General features: G+C 40.7%; 2 protein-coding genes across 5 annotated transcripts in view; one reads left to right on the plus strand and one right to left on the minus strand.

Annotated features, from left to right (window-relative positions):
- Positions 1-712: 712 nt before the first annotated feature.
- On the minus strand, positions 713-12,928 carry LOC133486842 (lactase/phlorizin hydrolase-like). 4 transcript variants are annotated; one of them, XM_061792573.1, is made up of 18 exons: positions 12,585-12,923; positions 11,670-12,020; positions 11,344-11,411; positions 11,129-11,206; positions 10,952-11,045; positions 10,333-10,417; positions 8,772-9,444; positions 7,567-8,215; positions 5,266-6,816; positions 4,152-4,420; positions 3,789-4,079; positions 3,225-3,423; positions 2,178-2,380; positions 1,831-1,937; positions 1,629-1,760; positions 1,315-1,538; positions 1,003-1,239; positions 713-927 (listed from the first exon to the last, which is right to left on the minus strand). In XM_061792573.1, the coding sequence occupies exons 1-18, from the start codon at positions 12,838-12,840 to the stop codon at positions 713-715; spliced, it is 5,682 nt and encodes a 1,893-aa protein (XP_061648557.1). In that variant the 5' UTR covers positions 12,841-12,923. The 4 variants fall into 4 exon arrangements, with proteins under 4 accessions (XP_061648557.1, XP_061648560.1, XP_061648559.1 ...); XM_061792576.1 differs by lacking the exons at positions 11,344-11,411; positions 12,585-12,923 and having other exon boundaries at positions 11,670-11,825; XM_061792575.1 differs by lacking the exons at positions 713-927; positions 1,003-1,239 and having other exon boundaries at positions 1,320-1,546; positions 12,585-12,928.
- A 1,605-nt stretch (positions 12,929-14,533) lies between these two features.
- The window catches only part of hecw2a (HECT, C2 and WW domain containing E3 ubiquitin protein ligase 2a), a 42,699-nt gene continuing 36,153 nt past the window's right edge, over positions 14,534-21,079 (plus strand). The window contains exon 1 of the mRNA XM_061792549.1: positions 14,534-14,895. The gene's annotated coding sequence lies outside the window, so the exon portion shown is untranslated. The remainder of the gene's footprint in view (positions 14,896-21,079) is intronic.

A 21,079-nucleotide genomic window follows, 5' to 3' on the forward strand; every position in this document is an offset into this window, starting at 1 on the left:
TCTTTGTTGGTTTTCACCGCTTCTTCGTTGGTTTGGAACATTTAGAAGCACCTGTAACCAATTGCCATCCTGGCAATGAGACCTTTTTGTAGGCCATCAATTTGGACTGAACCAGCTGATATTCATTTGCACTGACAAGGGGCTGGATTTCTGTTTGATTATTGATAGATTTTAGGTGTTTTCTTGGCTTTCCGTGCCCTTTTGCTCCTCCCTTCATGTGTTCAATAGTTTTCCCCTGTCATTTCACATTATTACACATCATTTCTGATCTTACTTGTACTACTTTCTTTGTATATATGGATTACTTGGGTTGTTCCCAACATCTGGCGAAAATTGAAAATTTCATGTCAATAGCACCTTTGGAAATATATCCATCCATCCATTTTCCAAACTTTCACTTTTTAATACTTGGTTGCAAATTCTTTGCAGTCAAGGACAGCCTGAAGTGTGGAACACATAGACATTGCCAGATGCTGAATTGTCATCGCTGATGATCCTCTGCCAGACCTTAACTGTAACTGCCTTCAGTTCCTGCGTGTTCTTGGGGCATTTTCCCTTCAGTTTTGTCTCCAGCGAGTGAAATGCATGCTCGATCGGATTAAGGTCAGGCGATTGACTTGGCCATTAAATAACTTTCCACTGACTTCTTTGCCTGGTGCCGGTCCACGGCCTGGTGTTTGGGGAGTCTATGCTATGGGTTACAAAAATTTGATTAACTATTGAGTATTGATTGAATATTACTGATTTCCTCAGAATGTTTCTTTGTCTTCAAGAAGCAAAACAACAAACAAGTGACAACAAGCAAGGCAACAATAAAGAGAGCAAACAGTGAGTACAGTCCAATCTCTGCATCACCGGCGGAGAGAGTGATACCCAGGAAGTTGACGGTGTTGACGGAAGGAGGAGACGTGCTGGGCACACTGGTGCCTGTACAGAAGATGGACAGAAGAAATTTGATGTCTTTTCTATCCTTGCAATTGACTGGCGATCAATCAAACTGACCTTCCACCTCGTGGTTTAGACACTCATGCGGCCCGGTAGCGGGTTCTGGAAATCCGTTACAGGTGACGATGGTGGCGTAGTAGGCAGCAGACATCTTGGACACCCGACGAAGTTTGGGGTCTGAGTGATTGACGTGGAAGAGTCCGAACCTTTCAGAAAATCCCGTGGCCCACTCCAGGTTATCCATCAATGACCAAGCCGTGTAGCCCCTAATATCCACGCCATCCAGTACATAAGCTATGAGGACATTAGAATTGTATGAATTAGTTCTCGCTAAAACCAGACTACTGTTAGCATGTTTGTTTAATTCACCTTTCAAAACCTGGTTGATGTATTTCTCATAGTAGTAACTCCTGTGGAAATCATTCAAATCCACCGGCCCACGCTCCGAGATCCCGTTTTCTGTGATGATAATAGGAGGATTTCCATATTCCTCCTGAATGAAGTTTAATATCCTCCGGAATCCGAATGGCGAGACCTTGAGCCAAGACGAACCCGAATCCAGCCACGTGCGATCTGCGATTGTTCCCGCGCCTCTGGAATACTCATACAAGGTTTTCTGACATTCACAACAGAAAATGGAGACGGTAATAAAATATAGGAAACCAAAGCCTGAACTGGTTTACCTATCGGCGTCATAGTGCTGAAGGTTCCCGTAATCCACAGGGAAGGCCAGGACGGTGGTGTAATGGTTGAATCCAAAGTAATCGTAAGTACCTTTGATTCTTTTTACCTCTTCCGCGGTGAATTCAGGCAGCCTGGAAAAAAAGAAATTTGAGTAATCATCCCGTCAAATTTATGATTTTCCAAACAAATAGTTGAGATTACCGAGATTTGGGCAGCCCAGCTTCGAGGCTTCTCTTTTGAATGATCGTCTTCATCATATCACTGTAGTCTCCCTTAAATACAGGGTGTGCAAACCAGCCGATGTAGAACTGCAATAACATGAAAGACGGTGGTGAAGCGGGCTACTCCCGGGAATGGTCGGCAATCGCAGGGCACGTGTAGACAAACAACCATTTACACCTATGGAAAATCGAATGTGGGAGGAACCTGGAGTACCAGGAGAAAACCACACGGGAAGGGCGTAGCCCAGATTCAAAACCCCAAATCTTTCCGCACATTTCTAGTTAAATCTCTAATTAAATTGGTTAAAAAAAAATCTAACATGGTACCTGCACCACACGCCTTGCAGCATCGACATCCTCCTGCTTATAAGGGTTCCTGGGCTCGGACCAATCGGAATTGATGGTGATGGAGATGATTCCGCCCTGCTTGCTGCGGTACTTGTCGTTGTACAGATGCCAGGCCTCTGCGTGCGCTTTGAGCAAGTGGTGGCCCACAATGTACGGCAACGTGCCCGGTCGGAAACTAATCCCTGGATGGTAAATAAAGGAGGAAATTAAGGGCTTGACATGTTTTGTTTCACAATTTAAAATAGTTCGTAGGTGTCTTCATTGGGGATGCTCGCTACCAATTTTTGAGACCGATACCAGCATAATACCACAACAATTACCAATACCATTAATACTTTTGATACATAACATTTCACTAAACACAATGACAGATAATCGTGATCAAAGACGTTTCTATCTTTGTGACACACATGATCAGGCCCGACATAATTTGTCGGGAGTGACAAAACTTCTTGGAGTGTGACATAATCCACGACCAACGATTTGGCCCTGCGATAGCCCTACAACACCAAAATGAAGTCTAACATGTTTATATATATATATATATATATATATATATATATATATATATACATATCGATACCTGGTATCGGTACTCGCTATGCTTAGTCTTCATAATACGTCACTGACATTATGTGGTCAAACTATACAAAAGATAAAGAATTACTATTAATTAATAATTATTAATCATTTAAGACCAAGATGATTGCTCCTTAGATGTACTGTGGGTGTGTCTCTGACAAACAAATGGTAATCCGTTAAATATCATGGAAATAACGTGACACCCCGAGAAAAGGCAGTCACATGACACAGTTGGAGGAGGCTTGCTAAAAAAAAAAAATTATCTTCAGTCCATTTTTTAAATTAACTTAATAACTGTGTGTTTGCTGTGTTCTCCACTGTGATGGGTTAAAAGCAGAGTACTAATTTAGAGAATATTCATGTGTCATGACAATAAAGATGATTTGCATTCTAATTTCCATAAAATAATGCCTCATGTGAATGAGGTACATTAGATGTACAAACCTGGAGCAGCAGCTCCATAGCCGTGACCCACATTGGCGATGTTGTACGGCTCATTAATGGTAATCCAGAATTGGACTTTGTGACCAAGGCGGCTAAAAATGAGGTCGGCATAAGCCCGGAATTTGAGCACAATGGTTTCATTCTCCCAGCCTCCAATGTCCTGCAAAGCTTGAGGAAGGTCCCAGTGGTACAGAGTGATCTAACGGCACAGACGATAAAATAGGGTCGGTCGATGCAAAGCTAAAACTTTTATGATTAGTTTATTATTAGTATTAGTGCCACACTGAAAAGAAAAAATATATATACTACAAAAATAATATTGTATATACAGTATGTGAGATTAAAGATGTGATATATCAAGTCTTACTTTCTTGAAAAAAAATCCAATAACCAAACCATTAACTGAACATTTTTAATGTTTTATCTGGAAAATTATGGACATTATTTTCGTAAAATGTTTAAAAACCTTTGTCTCATAACGTAAGTTATTTTTCTATTACACTCTAGCCCTAATTCTAATAAAATAAAATAAAAACTTTCGTGGGTACTTCGATTTCTACGTACATGAGGTTGGATATTTGCATCGAGCAGGGCATCCACCAACTGACTGTAGTAACTCAATCCAGCTTCATTTATGTTGTTGGTGGTGCCATCAGGAAGAACCCTTGGCCAGGATATGGAGAAACGGTAATGCGTCACCTTGAGTTGCCTCAACATTGAAACATCCTCATCTATTTTGTTGTAACTGTCGCAGGCGACGTCCCCGTTGTCGTCGTTGAACACTCGGAGCGGTGTGTGGGCGAACTTGTCCCAAATGCTTAGACCTTTTCCATCGGCCCTCCATCCTCCTTCGATCTAGAAGCAGTCAATGCGAAACATCAGGAAAACACACAAAAGTATGCTTTACATGTCACTTTTCAACATTGCCTGATATGATGCTGTTGCAGTACTCCAGATGAAGTCTTTGGCAAAATTTCCGTAAAGTATTTTTTCATCCTCTGGTGTGGGAAATCCATTGTCCTTGATGACTCTATGGTAGAAATGAGCGGAATACTTGGGTGTTCTCGGGCGGTTCGGGTCCTCGAAGTCGACGTGGTGCAAGCCGAATCCCACTTTGAACCCGTCGAGCCACTCGAATGAGTCCATGAGAGAGGCGGCCGTGAAGCCTCTCACCTTCACATCGTCCAAATCGGAGGCTGTCAAATTGGAGGAAATTATTTTAAAAAAAAGAGCTGTGGAAAGAAAGATTCCAAGAAATTATATGACATTAACTCATCAATATTGGCTTTAATATTACACACTGAAATTGACTTTTCTTTTCAAAAACGCATTCTTTTTTTCTCCAAAATATACAATTTCATTCTCATAATATTGCAACGTTTCATCTCAAACAATGTACTCTTGTATTTAATCTAAAACTACTGTATTACAACTTTCTATCTCAAAATATTTTACTTATTTTACTTTTTACTCGAAGAGCTAGTGTTTTCGTAATATCATGAGTTCGTCGAGAAAATACACAACTTTTTTATAAAAAGTGTCCGATTTTATTCGCTTAAGGCATGACTATAATAATAAAAAGACAATTTTGAAAAATTATAACTCCTTCCTGGAAAAAAATGACTTTTTATCTGGAAAAATGACTTTTCTTCCTGGAAAATATACACATTTTTTCCTCAACAAATATGACCAGAATCAAAAAAAAATATGACTCTATTTTTTTTTACCTCTGAAAATATATAACTTTGATCTAAAAAATAATTGACATTTAATCTCGAAAGACTATACCGGTACACCTTTTTTCAAAAAATACTTTTTTTTTTTTCCCCACAGAAATATGCCATTTTTAATTTGAAAATAAATGACTTGTAGCTAAAAATATATATATCTTTAAATCATGGAAAAATACAACTTTTTACCTTGAAAATAGATGACTGACCATTTATTTTCTTACCTTCACAGCATCAAGATCATAGGCTATAAAGACGTTGAAAATGATTCAAAGCAATACTACGTCAATTTAAAAAATAGCTTACGTTACCTTTGAGAGCCTCATCAATGTAGGTTTTGAAATAAAACACCCTGGCGGAGTCATCCCACTTTGTCTTTGATTCTGTGGCAACCCCACAGTTAGTGATGTAAATCTCCGGCTCTCCATATTCATCTTTGACCCAGTTGAGGAGTCTCCTTAAGCCCCAGGCCACAGCTCTCTGGTTTTTGATGGCCGTGGTTGGCGAATCCGCGTCTTCTCTTTCCGTCAGGTCACGATCGTATTCATAGGATGGCGGTGTGAGTCGAGCCGTGGCATGGCTTACTGTCTTTGTGGTGAAGTGGTTTAAGCAGAACACATCAGCGGTCCCCCTGATGTACTTCCTTTCCTCTTCGGTGAACTTAGGCAGTCTGGACTCCGCCAGACCTTGGAGTTCGCTCTTGTTTCCAACCTGCCACTTCATCGCGTCGGGATAGTCGCCGTTCTTGAAAATGGGGTGAGCGAACCAGCCCAATTGGAACTGCATCGCACGGTCGGCGGCCGCCACTTCACGGAGAACGCGGACGTCCTTCGGTTCTACCCAGTCAGAATTGAGCGCGAGAGAAACTTGACCACCTTGGGATTTGCGGTATTTTTCATCGTAGATATGGTAAGCTTTGGCATGGGCTTTTATGAGGTTGTGTGCAACTCTATATGGCGCACTTCCTGGCTTCCTAACATTTGGCGGAATCTGTCCGAGTCCGTATCCTGACCACGCGATGGTGTACGGCTGATTGAAAGTCATCCAAAACTTGACCCTGTCTCCGAAGGTAGAAAAACAGAAATCAGAAAAATCAGCGAAAATTTCGATCATGCCTGAACTCTCCCAGCCGCCAATATTTTGCAACTCCTGAGGGAGATCCCAGTGGTACAGCGTTACCAATGGTGTGATGCCATTTACCAGAAGATCATCAATAACGCTGTTGTAAAAGTCAACACCCTTTCGATTGAGGGAACTTCGCAGACCACTAGGAAAGATCCTGGACCAGGACAAGGAAAATCGGTACGACTTAACCTCCAAAGCTCGCAGCATGTAGAGGTCCTCCCGGAATCTGTGGTAACTGTCACAGGCCACGTCTCCATTGGCGTTACCCGGTATACTACCTGGCTTGTGGGTAAACACATCCCAAATACTTGGTCCTTTCCCATCGGAATTCCAGGCACCTTCAATTTGGTAAGCAGAAGACGATACTCCCCAGGTGAAATTTGGTGGGAAAGTGCCATAGTGGTAGATTTTCCGGTGGAATTTGGACTGTTGGGAAAATCTCTCCCATGTAACCTTGGACTTGGATGGAACCTCTGAAGGAGTTAACGCTTTTAAGGGAGGTTTAAATTGTGTCTGCGTCACTTTCAAAACACGCCCACGTCTACTACTAAATCCATTTTGTTTTATAACCTGTGAATAGAAGTACGCCGACTGTTTGGGGGTCCTAGGTCTGTCCGGGTCCTCAAAGTTGACATGGTGAAGCCCAAATCTTTGGCTGTAGCCTTGTCTCCCCTCGAATCCGTCCATTAGCGACTGCACGGTGAACCCCCGCACGTCCACCCTGTCAAGGAGTCTTGCTATGAAACAAAACATGATTAAAAATCAGGAAGTACATAAATCCCTCAATCCATTTTCTATACCACTTATCCTGTCCAGGGGAGATGGAGCCTATCGCAATCTCGAAAACATACAACTTCTTTCTAGAAAATACACTATATGATCTTGCATTACAAAAATATATTTTGTATAGCTAGAAAAAAAAAAAACTTTCATCTTGAAAGTAGAATTTCTGGAACATGTCTATAATCTAAACAATACAACTTTTTATCTAAAAAAAAATATACCACTTCTTGAAAATATATTGAATCTTGAAAATATATGACTTTTTTTGTCAAACAAATATCTATCTTGTACAAATACAATTTTATAAAACATTATTGTTGTAAGGTTTTGACTATTTATCACCACAAAATACATCTTTGTTCATGTAAAGATTCTAAAAAAAAATGTGTTGAAAAAAATCTGACTCTTCTGTTCAACATTTTTTTCTCAGAGAAATATGAATTTGTTATAAATACAACAATTTTTCTTGAAAGCAGGCAACTTTTCAATTCCTGTGTGCTGTGGGATCATACTTTGTGGTATGTTTACAGATTAAACTACGGAAATAGGCAATTATAAACAACTTTAAGGTAGGGGCATCATTTATACAGTTTTCTTATTCATTTATTATTTTTTTGCTATTCGTGGCAGGGCTTGATCCCTATCCCTATCTCTGAATAAGTAGAGCAATACTGAAATAATTAGAAGAAATTCCTGAGACCAACCTTTCAGAGCTTCATTGATGTACCTCCTTAAGTAGTCTACCCTACTGGTGTCATTTAGGGGCGTCCCGCCAAATTCTGTTGGCATGCCGTTCCCTGTTATGTACACAGGCACTTTTATAATGTTTAAGTACTCCAGAGCGATGTAGTTAAGAAGCCTTCTCAGCCCCCAGGGTGTTGAATAGATCCAGTCCGAAGCTGTACGGGACCAAGATGGGTCTACATGGGTCTGGAAGTCACCCACCCCTTGCGGACCCACGGCGCAACCACCATCACTGCTGTTAATCAGCCGCGATGTATAATGGTTTAGTCCAAAAAAGTCAGCTGTTCCGTTGATCCGTTGACTTTCTTCAGGAGTGAAAACTGGGAGAATCGCAGGTTTCGAATGAGGGCACAGTTTGTTTTTCTTGTCAATCTGACTCTTCAGAGTTGCCGGGTAGTCTCCGTCCACAAATATAGGGTGAGCAAACCATCCTAGCATGAATTGCAGGGAACGGTACGCTGCCACCACGTCCTCAGGTCTGGAGGGATCCAAGGGCTCGGCCCAGTCGGAGTTTAACGCGATGCCCACCTTGCCGCCTTGTTTGGTTCTGTATTTGTCGTCGTAAACATGCCAGGCCTCGGCGTGGGACTTGATTAAGTGATGAGTCACCTGGAAAACAAAAGAGTGAAAGCAGTTTTGAAATGTTTCTGTCCCCCAAAACACCATTGTTGACTGCTTTTTTCACAGGGACATATTATGTAAAATTGACTTTTTAAATGCTTGCGCTTGTCTTCATTAGGATGGTGGGTAAGCCAATTGCAGGGCAGGAGGGTGTACATGATTAAATTACCCAGCGATGGCTTCATGCACGTCCAGTTTATTTGGAGTCTGGACACTTAGGGGTGGACTTCTGCTCTGGAGGGAGACTCATACAAGTCTCCCCAAAAATATTGCTACATTTGTTGCTTGCCAACTTAAAACAAAAATGTCACTAGAGGGGTTGTAAAAGTTGCTCAATTTGCAACTCTGAGTAGCCCACGCTTCCTCACAACACCCTAGCTCCATCCCCAGTCGTCATAGTAACCAAAGCCGTACTTGCCATTTAACTGTGCAATTTTGACCAGAGCTGAAAGTGTGCATTAATTCTTTATCGGTTGTGTAATGTCAGAAACCTTATACAGTATTATGACACCTTGGAACTGTCTTAAATTGTGAAAACTCTTACCTGGTAGGAAGCCACAACATAATCTTGGACTTCAGGGGGGTGATCGCCGACCCCATAGCCAGCGTGGCTAACTACCCAAGGGCTACTGAACGTGTTCCACATCTTGACCCTGTCTCCGAATGTGGAGTAGCAGAAGTCCGCATAGTCCTTGAAGGCGTCAATAATGGAAGCGTTGGTCCATCCGCCCTGATTCTGGAGGTCCTGGGGCAGGTCCCAGTGGTACAAGGTGACGACCGGTTGTATTCCCGAATTAATGAGAGCATTGATTAGTTTGTCATAATAGAGTACACCTTTATGAGACTGACTCCTTCGATATCCTGAGGGGAAAATACGTGCCCACGAGATGGAAAACTGGTGGGTGTTGACTTGAAGGCCTCGAAGGAGGTACACATCGTAATCTACCTTGTGATAACTGTCACAAGCTTGATCAGCAGTCTGATTATCGAAAACTTTATTTTCATGACCGAAGCGATCCCAAATGGTTTCTCCCTTCCCACCTTCAGCCCAGCCTCCTTCCACTTTGAAGGACTCACTGGAAGTGGCCCACTGGAAATCCGAGGGGAAGAATTTATTAAGGAAAATATCGCGTTCGGACTCGAGCTGGACACCAAACTTATCCCAGACAGTCTGGTAACTGTTGGTCATTTCGCTAGAATATCCAAGGACACCAATGCTGCAAAAAAAAAAAAACACATTTATACTGCAAGCAGGGCTCTTTTTTTTCTTGGTCCAAACAAGGCAACACTGACACCATGTTGCTCCAAGATTAAATGTCTTGGCATTTTAGCATTGTTAATCTGTCTTGGTTATATACCTGCTTCTGACTGGGTCTCATTTGGGTGAATTCCCTAATTGAGTTTGTCAAAATCTGGAACCTGGAATTTTGCCTGAAATGGTTGTTTGAAACACAAATGGCTGACTTCCTGTTCAATTTGGTCGATGGGTCCTTGAGACGTTTTTTGTGCATCCTGTTAGATAGATATTACCATCAAATTCCACGTTGATCAGTGAAACTGGTGTCTAGGGCTGATTCCCCCCCCCCCCCCCCCCCAACTTTCTAGCGAAGTACAAGGTTTGTAATTTCTCCTAAAATTGCTATTTGAAAAGACAATGTCTGACTTCCAGATTAATTTGGTGAATGGGTCCCTAGGACTTGTTGGTGAACCCTATCTTGTGTTGATTAGCTCATATTTTTCTAACTTTCTAGCAAAGTACGGGGTCTGGAATTTTTCCCAAAATAGCTACTTCAAACCAAAATATCTGACTTCCTGTTCAATTTCAGGCATGGCTCCTTGAGACTTTATTATTTATCCTGTTATAAAAGACAAAACCACCCAATTTTGTGTTGATCTGTGAAACTGGTGTGTGTGTAGTTGATTTTTGTCTAACTTTCCAGCGGGCACCACTGAGTGACTTTTGACCCTTAAAACATACATTTCCACCAGAATACATGCACTCTCAAAGATTTGTGGGTTTTTCAGGCATGTTTAGGCCAACAAAATGCAATTCAATAATTGAAAATTTATAATAAACACAGCAATTACTCAATATAAAGTCTTACCTGGTAGACAGACCCTCCGTATCCATCTTTCCTAACATGTCCACCATGTCACATCCTTCTATTTTCATATTGTTGCTGTTGAGCACTGTAAGGAGTTCAAGAGTCATAATTATTGCACTGTAAATGTTTATTGTAGCGATTTAAAACTCATTAGACTTGATGATCTGTCATCTACAGTATGTATTCAGACGCATGTACCTCAATGAAGAAAAATATTAGAAACTGCTCTTTAGTTCTCCAGGTCTGCTAGCTGCTATTCTTAGATGTATTTAAATGGGACATCTTACGGAAAATTGACATTTTTTGTCTGGCATGCAAAACGTTGGGTCACTGGAGTGCCTGCCCATCAATGAAGTGTGAAATTAAACAACCAAGTCAATCTTTTGTGAGCTGATGATGTCTAAAAAGTCTGAATTTTGGGAATTGTGTCATCACAATTTGGTGAATTTACATAATTACACTCCCACATTAAGTTGCTCTGCTCATGACTTGGCAGCTAGACTGGATGAAGAGCCATTAATTAATTTTAAGCCAAGGGCGGACTACACGCTCTGAAACATGATCATATTTAGGTCTCCCTAGAACACAATTCATTTATGTACCCTTAAGCTACTTTTACCTTTTAAGAAATTACGACAAGCCTGGAACCGACTGTCAGCACAATCACAGACCGTCATCTTGTATACCAGGATAGGCACATCCTTACTGGGCATCTACAACACAAGAAGTAAGTCTGACATATGAGAGCATAAAAAAATCAATCCATAAATTAAAATGTTTTGTACGATGACTACACCTGCAACCTGGTCAGCTCCTCAATCAAATTAAATGCGGAGGCGCAGTTGGACTCAAGCTGCACCAACAAAAAGTCCATCTATACAAAACGTGAGATACATAAATTTAGCACACGTGTTGTTGTCTCTCAGCTCCCAAGCACACTGGAGTGACACTACGGGATTGAAGATGATTTCTATAGTGACCACAAAAAAAAGTGCAGATGATGGCTCTTACTCTGAGTGCATCTCGGATCTGCGAAAGTAGTTCGATGTCACTTGCTCTCAACCCAATAGAAACTTTCCCTGTGAATACGGAAGTGTAAAGGCACAAGGCCAGGGGTTATATTAAAATTAGTGGTTAGGGTTACGGGTTAGTTTTTTTTTTTTAGGTGTTATGGGGTTAGGTTGAGCTATCCACCATGTATTACATACATCACACCAGAGTTTTGCATCTAATTGTCTACCAGAGTGGACACGTCTTCCATAACAGGACACGCGAAAACGTCTCAACCACGCAATTGAACAGGAAGTCAACCATTTTGGTTACTAACTCATTTTCACCTTTGTCTCCAAAGCTACCATGGTAAAGTTGGTAAATATTCTGGATCAACAGGAGGAGATCTTGCTGATAACGTTCATCGTGTGGTGGTCCCTCTCGCCAAACCTCATCCAGATTACTGATTATCACCCAGGAGCGGGCGAGCTTCCCAAACTCTCCGAAGGCAAACTCTGCATAGAGTACAAACATCCCTTGCAGCTCTCGGCTTTCCCATCCTCCAAACTTTGACCTCAGAGCTTCCGGCACTGTGGATCCGTGAAGGATGACGAGAGGCTGGAGACCCGCAGTCAAGATCTGATTCAGGAGAGTACGGTAGTAGCTGAGCACAGTTTGTTGTGGCTGGCTGGGGAGGCCTGAGGGTAGGATTCAGACTCAGATTCAGAAAACTTTACAGGGAAGAAGGGACTGCACCCTGCCACAAAAAGCAAAACTCTGCGAGTAATTGATACCCCCCACCCATTTTCAAAGGGGGTTTGTGATTGCCTGTAGATACCTCAAGATGGCGGCTAAGCACTTTAAAAGGGGTTTCTAATTTCTCCAGGAGCTCAAATTTTCATGGAAAGGTAGAGAGTTAAAGAGCACAAACCAGTATTCCATTTGGATGCATTTGTTAACTGTGGTCCAAAGCATCAACTCAATGCATCTTGTATGCACAAAATCATGAACCCATTTTATGTAAACAACTGTATTCGGTAGTTCAATTAGTCAACACAAATTAACCACTTTCACATGAGGCTCATCAATAGTATTAGTTAGCATACTTGACACACGAGCACAAACGTTCGTGACATGACACATGGGCAATTCTGAACTGTGAATAACCTAACAAGGGTTCACTGTATTTATTCCATCCAATTATTTCACAAGATTACCACATACAGTAAAAAAGTAAGGGGGGAAATATACCAGGATTATACCTGATGGTAGGAGTCGATGCCAGGACAGTGGGACTTGGAAATGGGTTACACCTCTTTTCCGAAGGTAGTCAAAGTACCGTGGGGATCCGGAAGGGATGGGACCACCGCAGTTAAACACCTTCTCGGCCTGAACCGTGCTCCGGTGGTCCGGAAGTGGCCCTGCGAGAAGCATGAAGACCTCCCCACCATTTACCTCACTGCTCAGGATATCGTACAAATACGTAACGCACAGAGACGCGAGGAACAAGTACTTCATGGTGGCTGGAATGGAATGGATTGAGAGGCAGAGCAGCTGTCGTAGCCCTCGTGTTTTCGTCCGAGTTCCTGGTTACACAACTGCCATTGATAACGCATTAGAGTTTCATTGTTTTATTGCAGCTGTGTGATAAACTTCGAAAGACTCTGGACCTGAAAATGACAATGATATGCGCCACTGTCATGTCATAGTGTTTTGGTGATTCAGTTATTTCTCATCCATCCATCCATTTTCAGTCACTGTTGAGAGTTCCAGGGAGCCGGACCCGATCCCAGCTGACTTTTGTCGAGAGAAGTGGGATATACACTGGACTGGTTGCCAGTCAATCACGAAGGCACCTCTCGACAAACAACCATTAGCACTCACTTTCACACCTATGGAGAATTTAGTCTTCTGTGTACCTACCATGCATGTTTTCGGACAAAACCCGAGTACCCTGAACCAGAACATGAGCTAAGATTCAAACCCAGAATCTCTCGACTGTGAGCCAGACATGCTGTCCACTAAACCTTTCAATATTCCCAGAAATACTGGGGGATTTGGACTTTCTGTGTGGAGTTTGCACGTATTGCATTTTTTTATTATGATTCCTCCAAGGAACTCCTCCAACTACCTCCCGCACCCCCCGAAAACATGCTTCTTAGATTCAGTGTGAATGTGAGTGTGACGGGTCGTTTGTCTATATGTGCCCTGTGATGGACTTGTGACCAGTCAAGGGTTGATCACGCTGGATGTTTGATAAACGTTTCCTTATCTGATTGGGATATCTAAATGTTATGATATAAGTACGATGAATACCATAACAATGTTTGCTTGTAAATGTGTTGTGATTTATAAACTTGTATCTTCCTGCTTATCGTGCAATATTTCGATCATATAACATCTTTTATTTGTGCTAAATTACTATAAATGAATGTCCTCAGCATTAACGTGTGGCGATGGGTTTTCTATGATGAACTATGATCTAACGTTTTTGGAGGTGCAAACTTCTGTCACCATACTGGTCCCAATAAAACCGCGACAAATATTATGTGCCTTTTAAAGTATTATATAGAAGTAATTGGTATTTAAAACATTGTGTGAAAACTCTTTTGAAAATGGTTAAGAGCATTTTTTAGCTGGACTATGAAATAATAATAATAATAAAAAAATCATTTAAAACCAAAAAATATTCCAAAAAAACAAACAAATATACTACACTATATGTATATATTAAACAAATCATTAATATTACAAAATATATTTTATAAATCTGAATTGTTTCACGTTGTCCAATTGGCTAATAGAGGGTGCAATTTTATGAAACTTTATGATACTGTATCTGTAATATGGATTAGAACTTTAATTAGAACAAATATGAATATAATAAAAACATTTAGAAATAATAAAAAATAAAAATACTTTAAACATTTAAAAAAATATATATGTATAGACTTGATGAGCAATACATGCAACATTAAGTAACACAAAACAACATAATAAAACAATGATGGTTAATTATGATCATTAAATATAAAATGGGAAATTAAAATTTTTTTTTTTAAAAAAGACTTGTTGCACGTCATTGAAGTGGCCTGCTAGGGGGCGTCATTGTGTTGCCAACCGTGCGCTCTCGCGCTCTGCGGCAACCACCAGCTTTTTTTTGTCTTTTTCTTTTTTTTTTTTTTTTTTTTGCTAGTGGTGCACAGGAACCCCTGAAGACGTCATGTGGCGACCCAAAAAAACCGCTGTCATGTTTCCATGCATGCATCCACATCAGAGAACTTCAGTAAACCTGCAGTAGGGAGGAACCACTACGTCATCCTACGACTTATTTTGTATGTTTTTTATTTTTTATTTTTTTACAAGCATCCATCCATCCCCGCTCTACGTGACTCCGCGGATGGATGTGCGCGTGGGTGTGGGAGGGGCCCACAGCAACCGCGGCTGCACCCCGCCCGTCTCGCCTCATTTGGACTGCGGGGATAACGAGCTCCAAGGAGGGAAGAAGAAGAGCATGATCTGTCCTCATCCTCTTACTAGGTGTTTTGTTTTTTTCTTGCCTCTGCGTCAAAGGTAAGCGCGATGGCTTCCAGTCGTGCCTTCGATGTATGCATGCATGCGTCTCCTTGCAAGCTGCTGCTCGAGCGTGGAAGCGAAAATGACGTAGGGGATTCCCACAGTAAACCAATAGCCATGCATGCGATGCATGCATCCATGCATGCACGCAGTGCAATGCATCCAAGGCACACATGGATGCAGAATGATTAAAGTTGGGGGTTATGAACTTGTTGTGTCATATCATTTTAATCCGCATACACATCTCATTGCTTCAGTGTCTTGCATAAGCAGATCTGTATTCTTTATAAATACTGTCATGTGTGTGTGTGTAAAGTAAACAAAGATGGCAGGGTAGCCAACCTGTGGATAAGCTGTCAGCGAATCATACGCTGCCCCCTCTAAATAGTATCGGAACAGCAAGGCCTTTATTGTTAACGTAGACTCCAAATATATACGCGGGGATGGTGTCATGAGATAACAATGGCCTGTACCTTGACGTACGAGTGTCCCCACTTACGAGCTTTTCGAGTTACGTGCTGTCACTTGATTGATATTTTTGCTTTGTGCTGCGAGCCAAAATGAAAGTTATGAGCTGGCTTCAAATCGGATTAATTGCATTTCAATTAATTTCAATGAGGAAAATGGATTTGTTGTGCTGGTAAGTGGATTCTTCACGTGTGGGGAAACCTATCATCCGCACTTTCTTCCCCCTGTGTTTAAGATACAACATTTTCATGACAATTATAAAGTGTCAAGCATTTGCAGATTTTCGCTATTACAGGTCAGGCTTGATCCCTATCCCCCGCAAATAGCAGGGGTCCACTGTAAATTGAGCCATGGGCTTGTTCAGAGAATGGGGTTGTTCACAGAATGAATTCAACTTGAAAGTCAAGGTACCGCTGTTTAAGACAGGGGGTTCTATTTTCGTAGACGGCGCATCTGTGGTGAGGCACAAATGCCAGCAGATTCAGATTTTCATGGAAGTGCAAGGCTCGCTGCGCGTTTGCCAATTTGGCAGACTGGTCTGTGCCAAGCTAGACATCCCAGTGCAAGGAGGGCATTTCCTTGCGATTATGCATCCTCTTGTGGGTCTCATTGTGCCACATTTAGAGGGAATGAGAGGAGCTGCTTTGATTGGCGGTGCTTGAAGTCGGCTGTAAACACTCCCACAGAGGCATAGCTCGCCCCCTATCACATCCGCCAGGTTCTACTTGTCTACAAAATTCCCAACACCAGTCCAACCCAACCCTGATGGACAGTTGCGCTGCCCGCTGCACCAGATTTATACCAGTCACAAAAATAGGACCCAAGGTGTTAACTTTTTTTTTTTTTTTTTATTCCATGCTCTATAAGATTTAATCTGGAAATATACTGGTCCTGTTTTTTGCCCCTCATTAACTCCTTTGTTGGTTTGGCAGTGTGTCGTGGGTCATTAACGTTTTTCTTTTTTTCGGCGTCTCCTCTTTAGCAGGTATGATGCAGGCTCTATTGGATTTGAGTCTGGAGATTGACTCGGCCAGTCGTCTTGGCCATGATGAACTCCTTTATTGTTTTGTCAATGTTGTTTGGGGGGAGTTACACACTTCAATCTCCTCTCTCGTAGGTAAAATGCATACTCTATAGGGTATACGACTAGAAATTTGCTCGGCGCTTCTTGAACCTGATGGAATTCTTTGTTATTTTGTCAGTGTTGTTTTGGGTGGTTCCTCACGTTAGTTTCCTCTCTAGTGGGTAAAATGCATGCTCTATATATGTAGTCTAATTCGGGAGTTTGGCTTCACCTCGTGTAAAAGCTTCCAATTCTTGCCCTTGATTAACTTTTTTTAAACTTTAAACATTTTGACCGATCTTTCAAGATCCACAGAATATTGTGTTCTGTGACAATGTAAGCACAGAAACGAGGAAAAGAAAGAGTAGATTCTTGTTCCACCAGAAAAAACATGTTTTTTTCCCCTCTTTCTGTTCTTCAGTAATCAGCAGTGGAACATGTGTTGCTTTCACCGAAAACACAAGTATCTGACCAAAAAGTGTAGAAAATGAGCTTTTTGTGAAAAATAACTTCAAGCAGAACAATGACTTTGATGCCAATAGTTTTTGCTTTTGTGACACCTCAAACTATAAAACAAGAAGAACAAGACTGAGAAATGGCTTTTGATGGCAAAATAATCATTTATTTAGTTATACAACTATGAAACTACATGAGCGACACTGACTCACTGCATGGATCGAGTTGAATATCAGTGACTTTTTTATATTGAACTGTGTCATCTTTTCTCACGATCGATACACACTCTTTTACTCTACAGCTACACATACTCTGTTTATCCCATAGATATACATGCTCTGTTAGAGTGTCAGGTGCCTAAAGTTGTCCAATTTCCAATGTGTTGGCATTTCTCTCCCTCAAAATCGTCTTCTACTCGAAAGCTGTGCTGATCTCAAACCTAACGCAATGCAACGCCGCCATCTACAGGAATTTGTTAGTCACTACCGTGGTTTACAAAGCTGAATTTCACAGACAAGCCGGGGCAAGAGTCACTTCCATGCCTACCAGTTGAAAAACATACTTGACGATTGTACATTGGTGGCAATAAACAGTTGAATTCCAGTTGACCAATATAAACGTCCACAGCAGTGAATGAGTTGATAATGTTGAGATATTGCAAACATTTTTTGGTCCCAAACCCCTTTTTAAATAAATTGAAAAACAGTTGGAAAAACTACTATTATTGCTGCTTTCCTTGACTTCAGATTTTAAAACTAGTTAGCAATCAGTTTTGTTGTGTATATGTATTAATATGATAAGGTATTTATTTATACATTCATATGGGTTTACAGTCATAATGGTAAACTGCTGGAAACCAGAATTACAATGTGGCCCATGATGAAAATGAGTTTGACCCCTCTGCTCTGTCGTGTTTAAGTCTGAAGATTGGCATTTTAAGTCTGGAGATTGGAGATTAGAATTGTTCTAAAACCTTGCACTTTTTGGTCATGATGAACTTTTTTTGTTGTTCTGGCGGTGCACTTTAAAAAAGAAAATTATTATCAATAATTTTAGTCACATCTCTCTTTAAATTGGCATTCAAAATGCTTCTGTAGAGTTCTGAGTTTATTTTGCTGCTGCCATCAAGAATGAAGATGAATGAGCCCGACCCAGGAGAAACCAGGCGAGCCCAAGCAATAACATTGCCTCCACAAATCAGCTTCTGTGATCATTTCTTTATGCAAACGTTAGCCTTTCTATCACTTTCATAAATGTTCATTCTTGTCTCATCAATCCTTAAAAGAGTTTGTCCCAGAATTTTGAGGCTTATTGCTGACTTTTTGACCTTCCAATTCTTGTTTAATGAGTAGTTTACCTTGATTTACGAGTTTCTTTCCGTGACCGTGCTCGGAACTCAAATTACTCGTATCTCAAATCAACGTTTCCCATCCAAATTAATAGAAATGCCATTAATCCGTTTCAAGCCTAACCTCTATAAATCACACACAATAAAAACATAGTAAAATAGAATGTAAAGAATTAAAAAGTTTTTTCAATTTTTTTAGTTCACTTAAGTGGAATGTAAAGATTAAGCAATTTCTGCAACCTTTTTCTTTTGTAACTTTAGTTTGATTAATTTTAATCTGCTTCAGTATTTTTAGCCTCTTTTGCCATGCCTGCTCATGCTTCTTCTCAGCACTTTTTTAGGACCAAAGGGTAGAAAAAAAGAAAAGTGACAAAATTCCTGCACAAAATTCGGAAAATGCAGGCACAAAACACAACAGACTCACTGCAAGGTAAACATGTGAATTGATTGAGGTTGTCGCTGATGTTTGTCCCTGTATGGTTTCTTTCTTCATCAGGACTTTCCAAATGCTTGTACTACCTATGGCAATGCATATGCGATAAAATTGATAAATTTTTCATCTACTCTCCGCTGTTTGTTTTTCACCGATTGACAGCTCTTGGGTTTTTATGTTGGTGACACCGCACTAAGTAGTTAGTATAAATGTATTTATTCCTGGCAAAAACCTAATGCCAAACGAAGCGTAAATATTGAACATTAATTCGTCCATATGTAGTTGCATTATTCCACATACTTACATGGTTCTAATGGGTTCAGTAACATAAATGTGCTTTGTTACTCAATTACAGAGCATGTTCTCTATGATAAATGTTGAATTACAATAGCTATTGCAGTGTTATTTTAAATTCCTCTTAAATTATTTTCTTCTACTAATTGAACCAAATGAAGTGGATTCCCTGTAAGAATTTATTTATAACAATGCAAAATTATAGCACTACAATTTATAGTTAAGTTTGTAGAAGTAAAGATTAATAACGATTACAATGTAACATTTGTACGATTTACAGGAACGTTAGTAGAAATACAGTATGTAAGGCTGAAACGTTATTGCAATGTAAAATTATAAGTTAGTACGACTTAGACAAAATACCAAATTCGGAGTTTAGCAAACAAAAGAAAAACTTAAAACATTTAGTTTAATTGCCCAACTTGAAATTTTATTTAAGTAGGTTTTCTTGAACTCTTACGTTCACCCAACGTTTTGTTATTATATTATACAGCGCAGGTGTTGATTGGAAGGAGGTGTCTATTTGATAGGAAGCTTTTTTGGGAGGGGGGAACAACTGCTTGGGTAAAGCCAGTGTCCAATAGCAACATCGAAATACGCTGGATTTTTCACTTGTCACTTTTTCAAAAATTACATAGTTGGTAAAGTTGAGCACAAGTAGTCATCAAGATAAAACAAAAGTGTACACCCCACAGTAGAGGGGTGCAGTGCTTGTTGTATTATGCACACACAAAAAAACAACACTCAAGGACTTAATCCATCCAGGGTTTAAGGTTTCAAGTCAGTGAATTTCAAAAAGGGTTTCAAGCCAGTGTTAGTGTATTGAAATTTTGGTTTCCAGTGTCAGTATTCTAAATTAGGGTGTAGAGCGAGGATTAGGTTTTCAAAGTGGGGTTTCAAGCCGGTGTCAAGATCTCAGTTAGGTTTGACGCCAGGGTTAGAGTTTCAAATTCAGATTTCTGACCCTTCATTTCTCTGAAGTCATGATTGTACTCTTTGAGGCCAAATTTAATATGCTTTCTATGTGTGATTCTCTCTATGTGTCCCCTGCCAAAAACAAAACAAACAAAAAAACAAGCAAACATCCCTTTCCCACTCAGCCGAATGCGTGAAAAGCGTATGGTGACATTGCGTCGTTGTCGTGAGTCATTTCGACTTTTGCTGGGAAACCTTCTGGCTCGCGTCCCTCAAATTCTGCACTGGAGAAAATGTTCATCTGCAAATGTTGTCTTCTTCAACTCCTTCCTTCCAAATGGGATCTTTATACAGGGCCAACCTTTCAGTGGGTTCAATGACATTTAGTAAAGCCACGTGTGTGTGCACGTGTGTGTGTGTGTTGTAGGCGTGTGTGCGCGCGCGTGCATCCGTGTGTGAAGACGAGGGACCCTTGTGTGCCTTGGTTGAGGTGACTGCAGCTCTATTGCATGACAGATTGGCCACCTTTAGGAGCACACGCACGCACGCACTTACACACACACACACACACACACGCATACACACACACACACACGTGCAACAGATGGGCAGGAATAAGGCACAGTGGTGCAATTAATTAACATTTCAATCAATCCAGCACAACTGTATTTAAGGGTTAGGTTTTCAAAGTAGGGTTTCAAACCCAGAGTTAGGGTTTTGAAAAAGGGTTATGGTTTCAAATGAGGGTGTGAGATCAGGGTTTGGGCTTCAAATTGGGGTTTTAAGACAGGGTTATGGTTTCAAGTCTGGGTTACGGTTTTCAAATTTGGGTTTCAAATAAAGGTTTCAAGACAGGGTTGGTTTTACAAACAAGCAATATGGTTACAATTAGGTTTTTAAGACCAGATTAGAGTTTTAAACAAGGGTTATGGTTTTAAAGTATGGTGTCAAGTCAGGGTTATGGTTTCAACAAGGTTTGGAGTAAGTAGGGTTTGAGCCCACATTTCTGCTTTTAAAGTAGGATTTCAAGCCAGTGTTCAGGTTTCAAATTAGAGTTCAAACAAGGGTTGGGATTTAAAGTCAGGGTTAGGGTTTCAAGCCAATGTTACAATTTTCAACAAGGTTATAGGAGTGTCAAAGTAGGGTTTGAAATGAAAATGATGGTTTCAAAGTAGGGGTTCATGCCAGGGTTAAGGTTTCATTA

Source organism: Phyllopteryx taeniolatus, chromosome 12 (assembly GCF_024500385.1).
Source record: "Phyllopteryx taeniolatus isolate TA_2022b chromosome 12, UOR_Ptae_1.2, whole genome shotgun sequence".
Classification (NCBI taxonomy): Eukaryota; Metazoa; Chordata; class Actinopteri; order Syngnathiformes; family Syngnathidae; genus Phyllopteryx; species Phyllopteryx taeniolatus.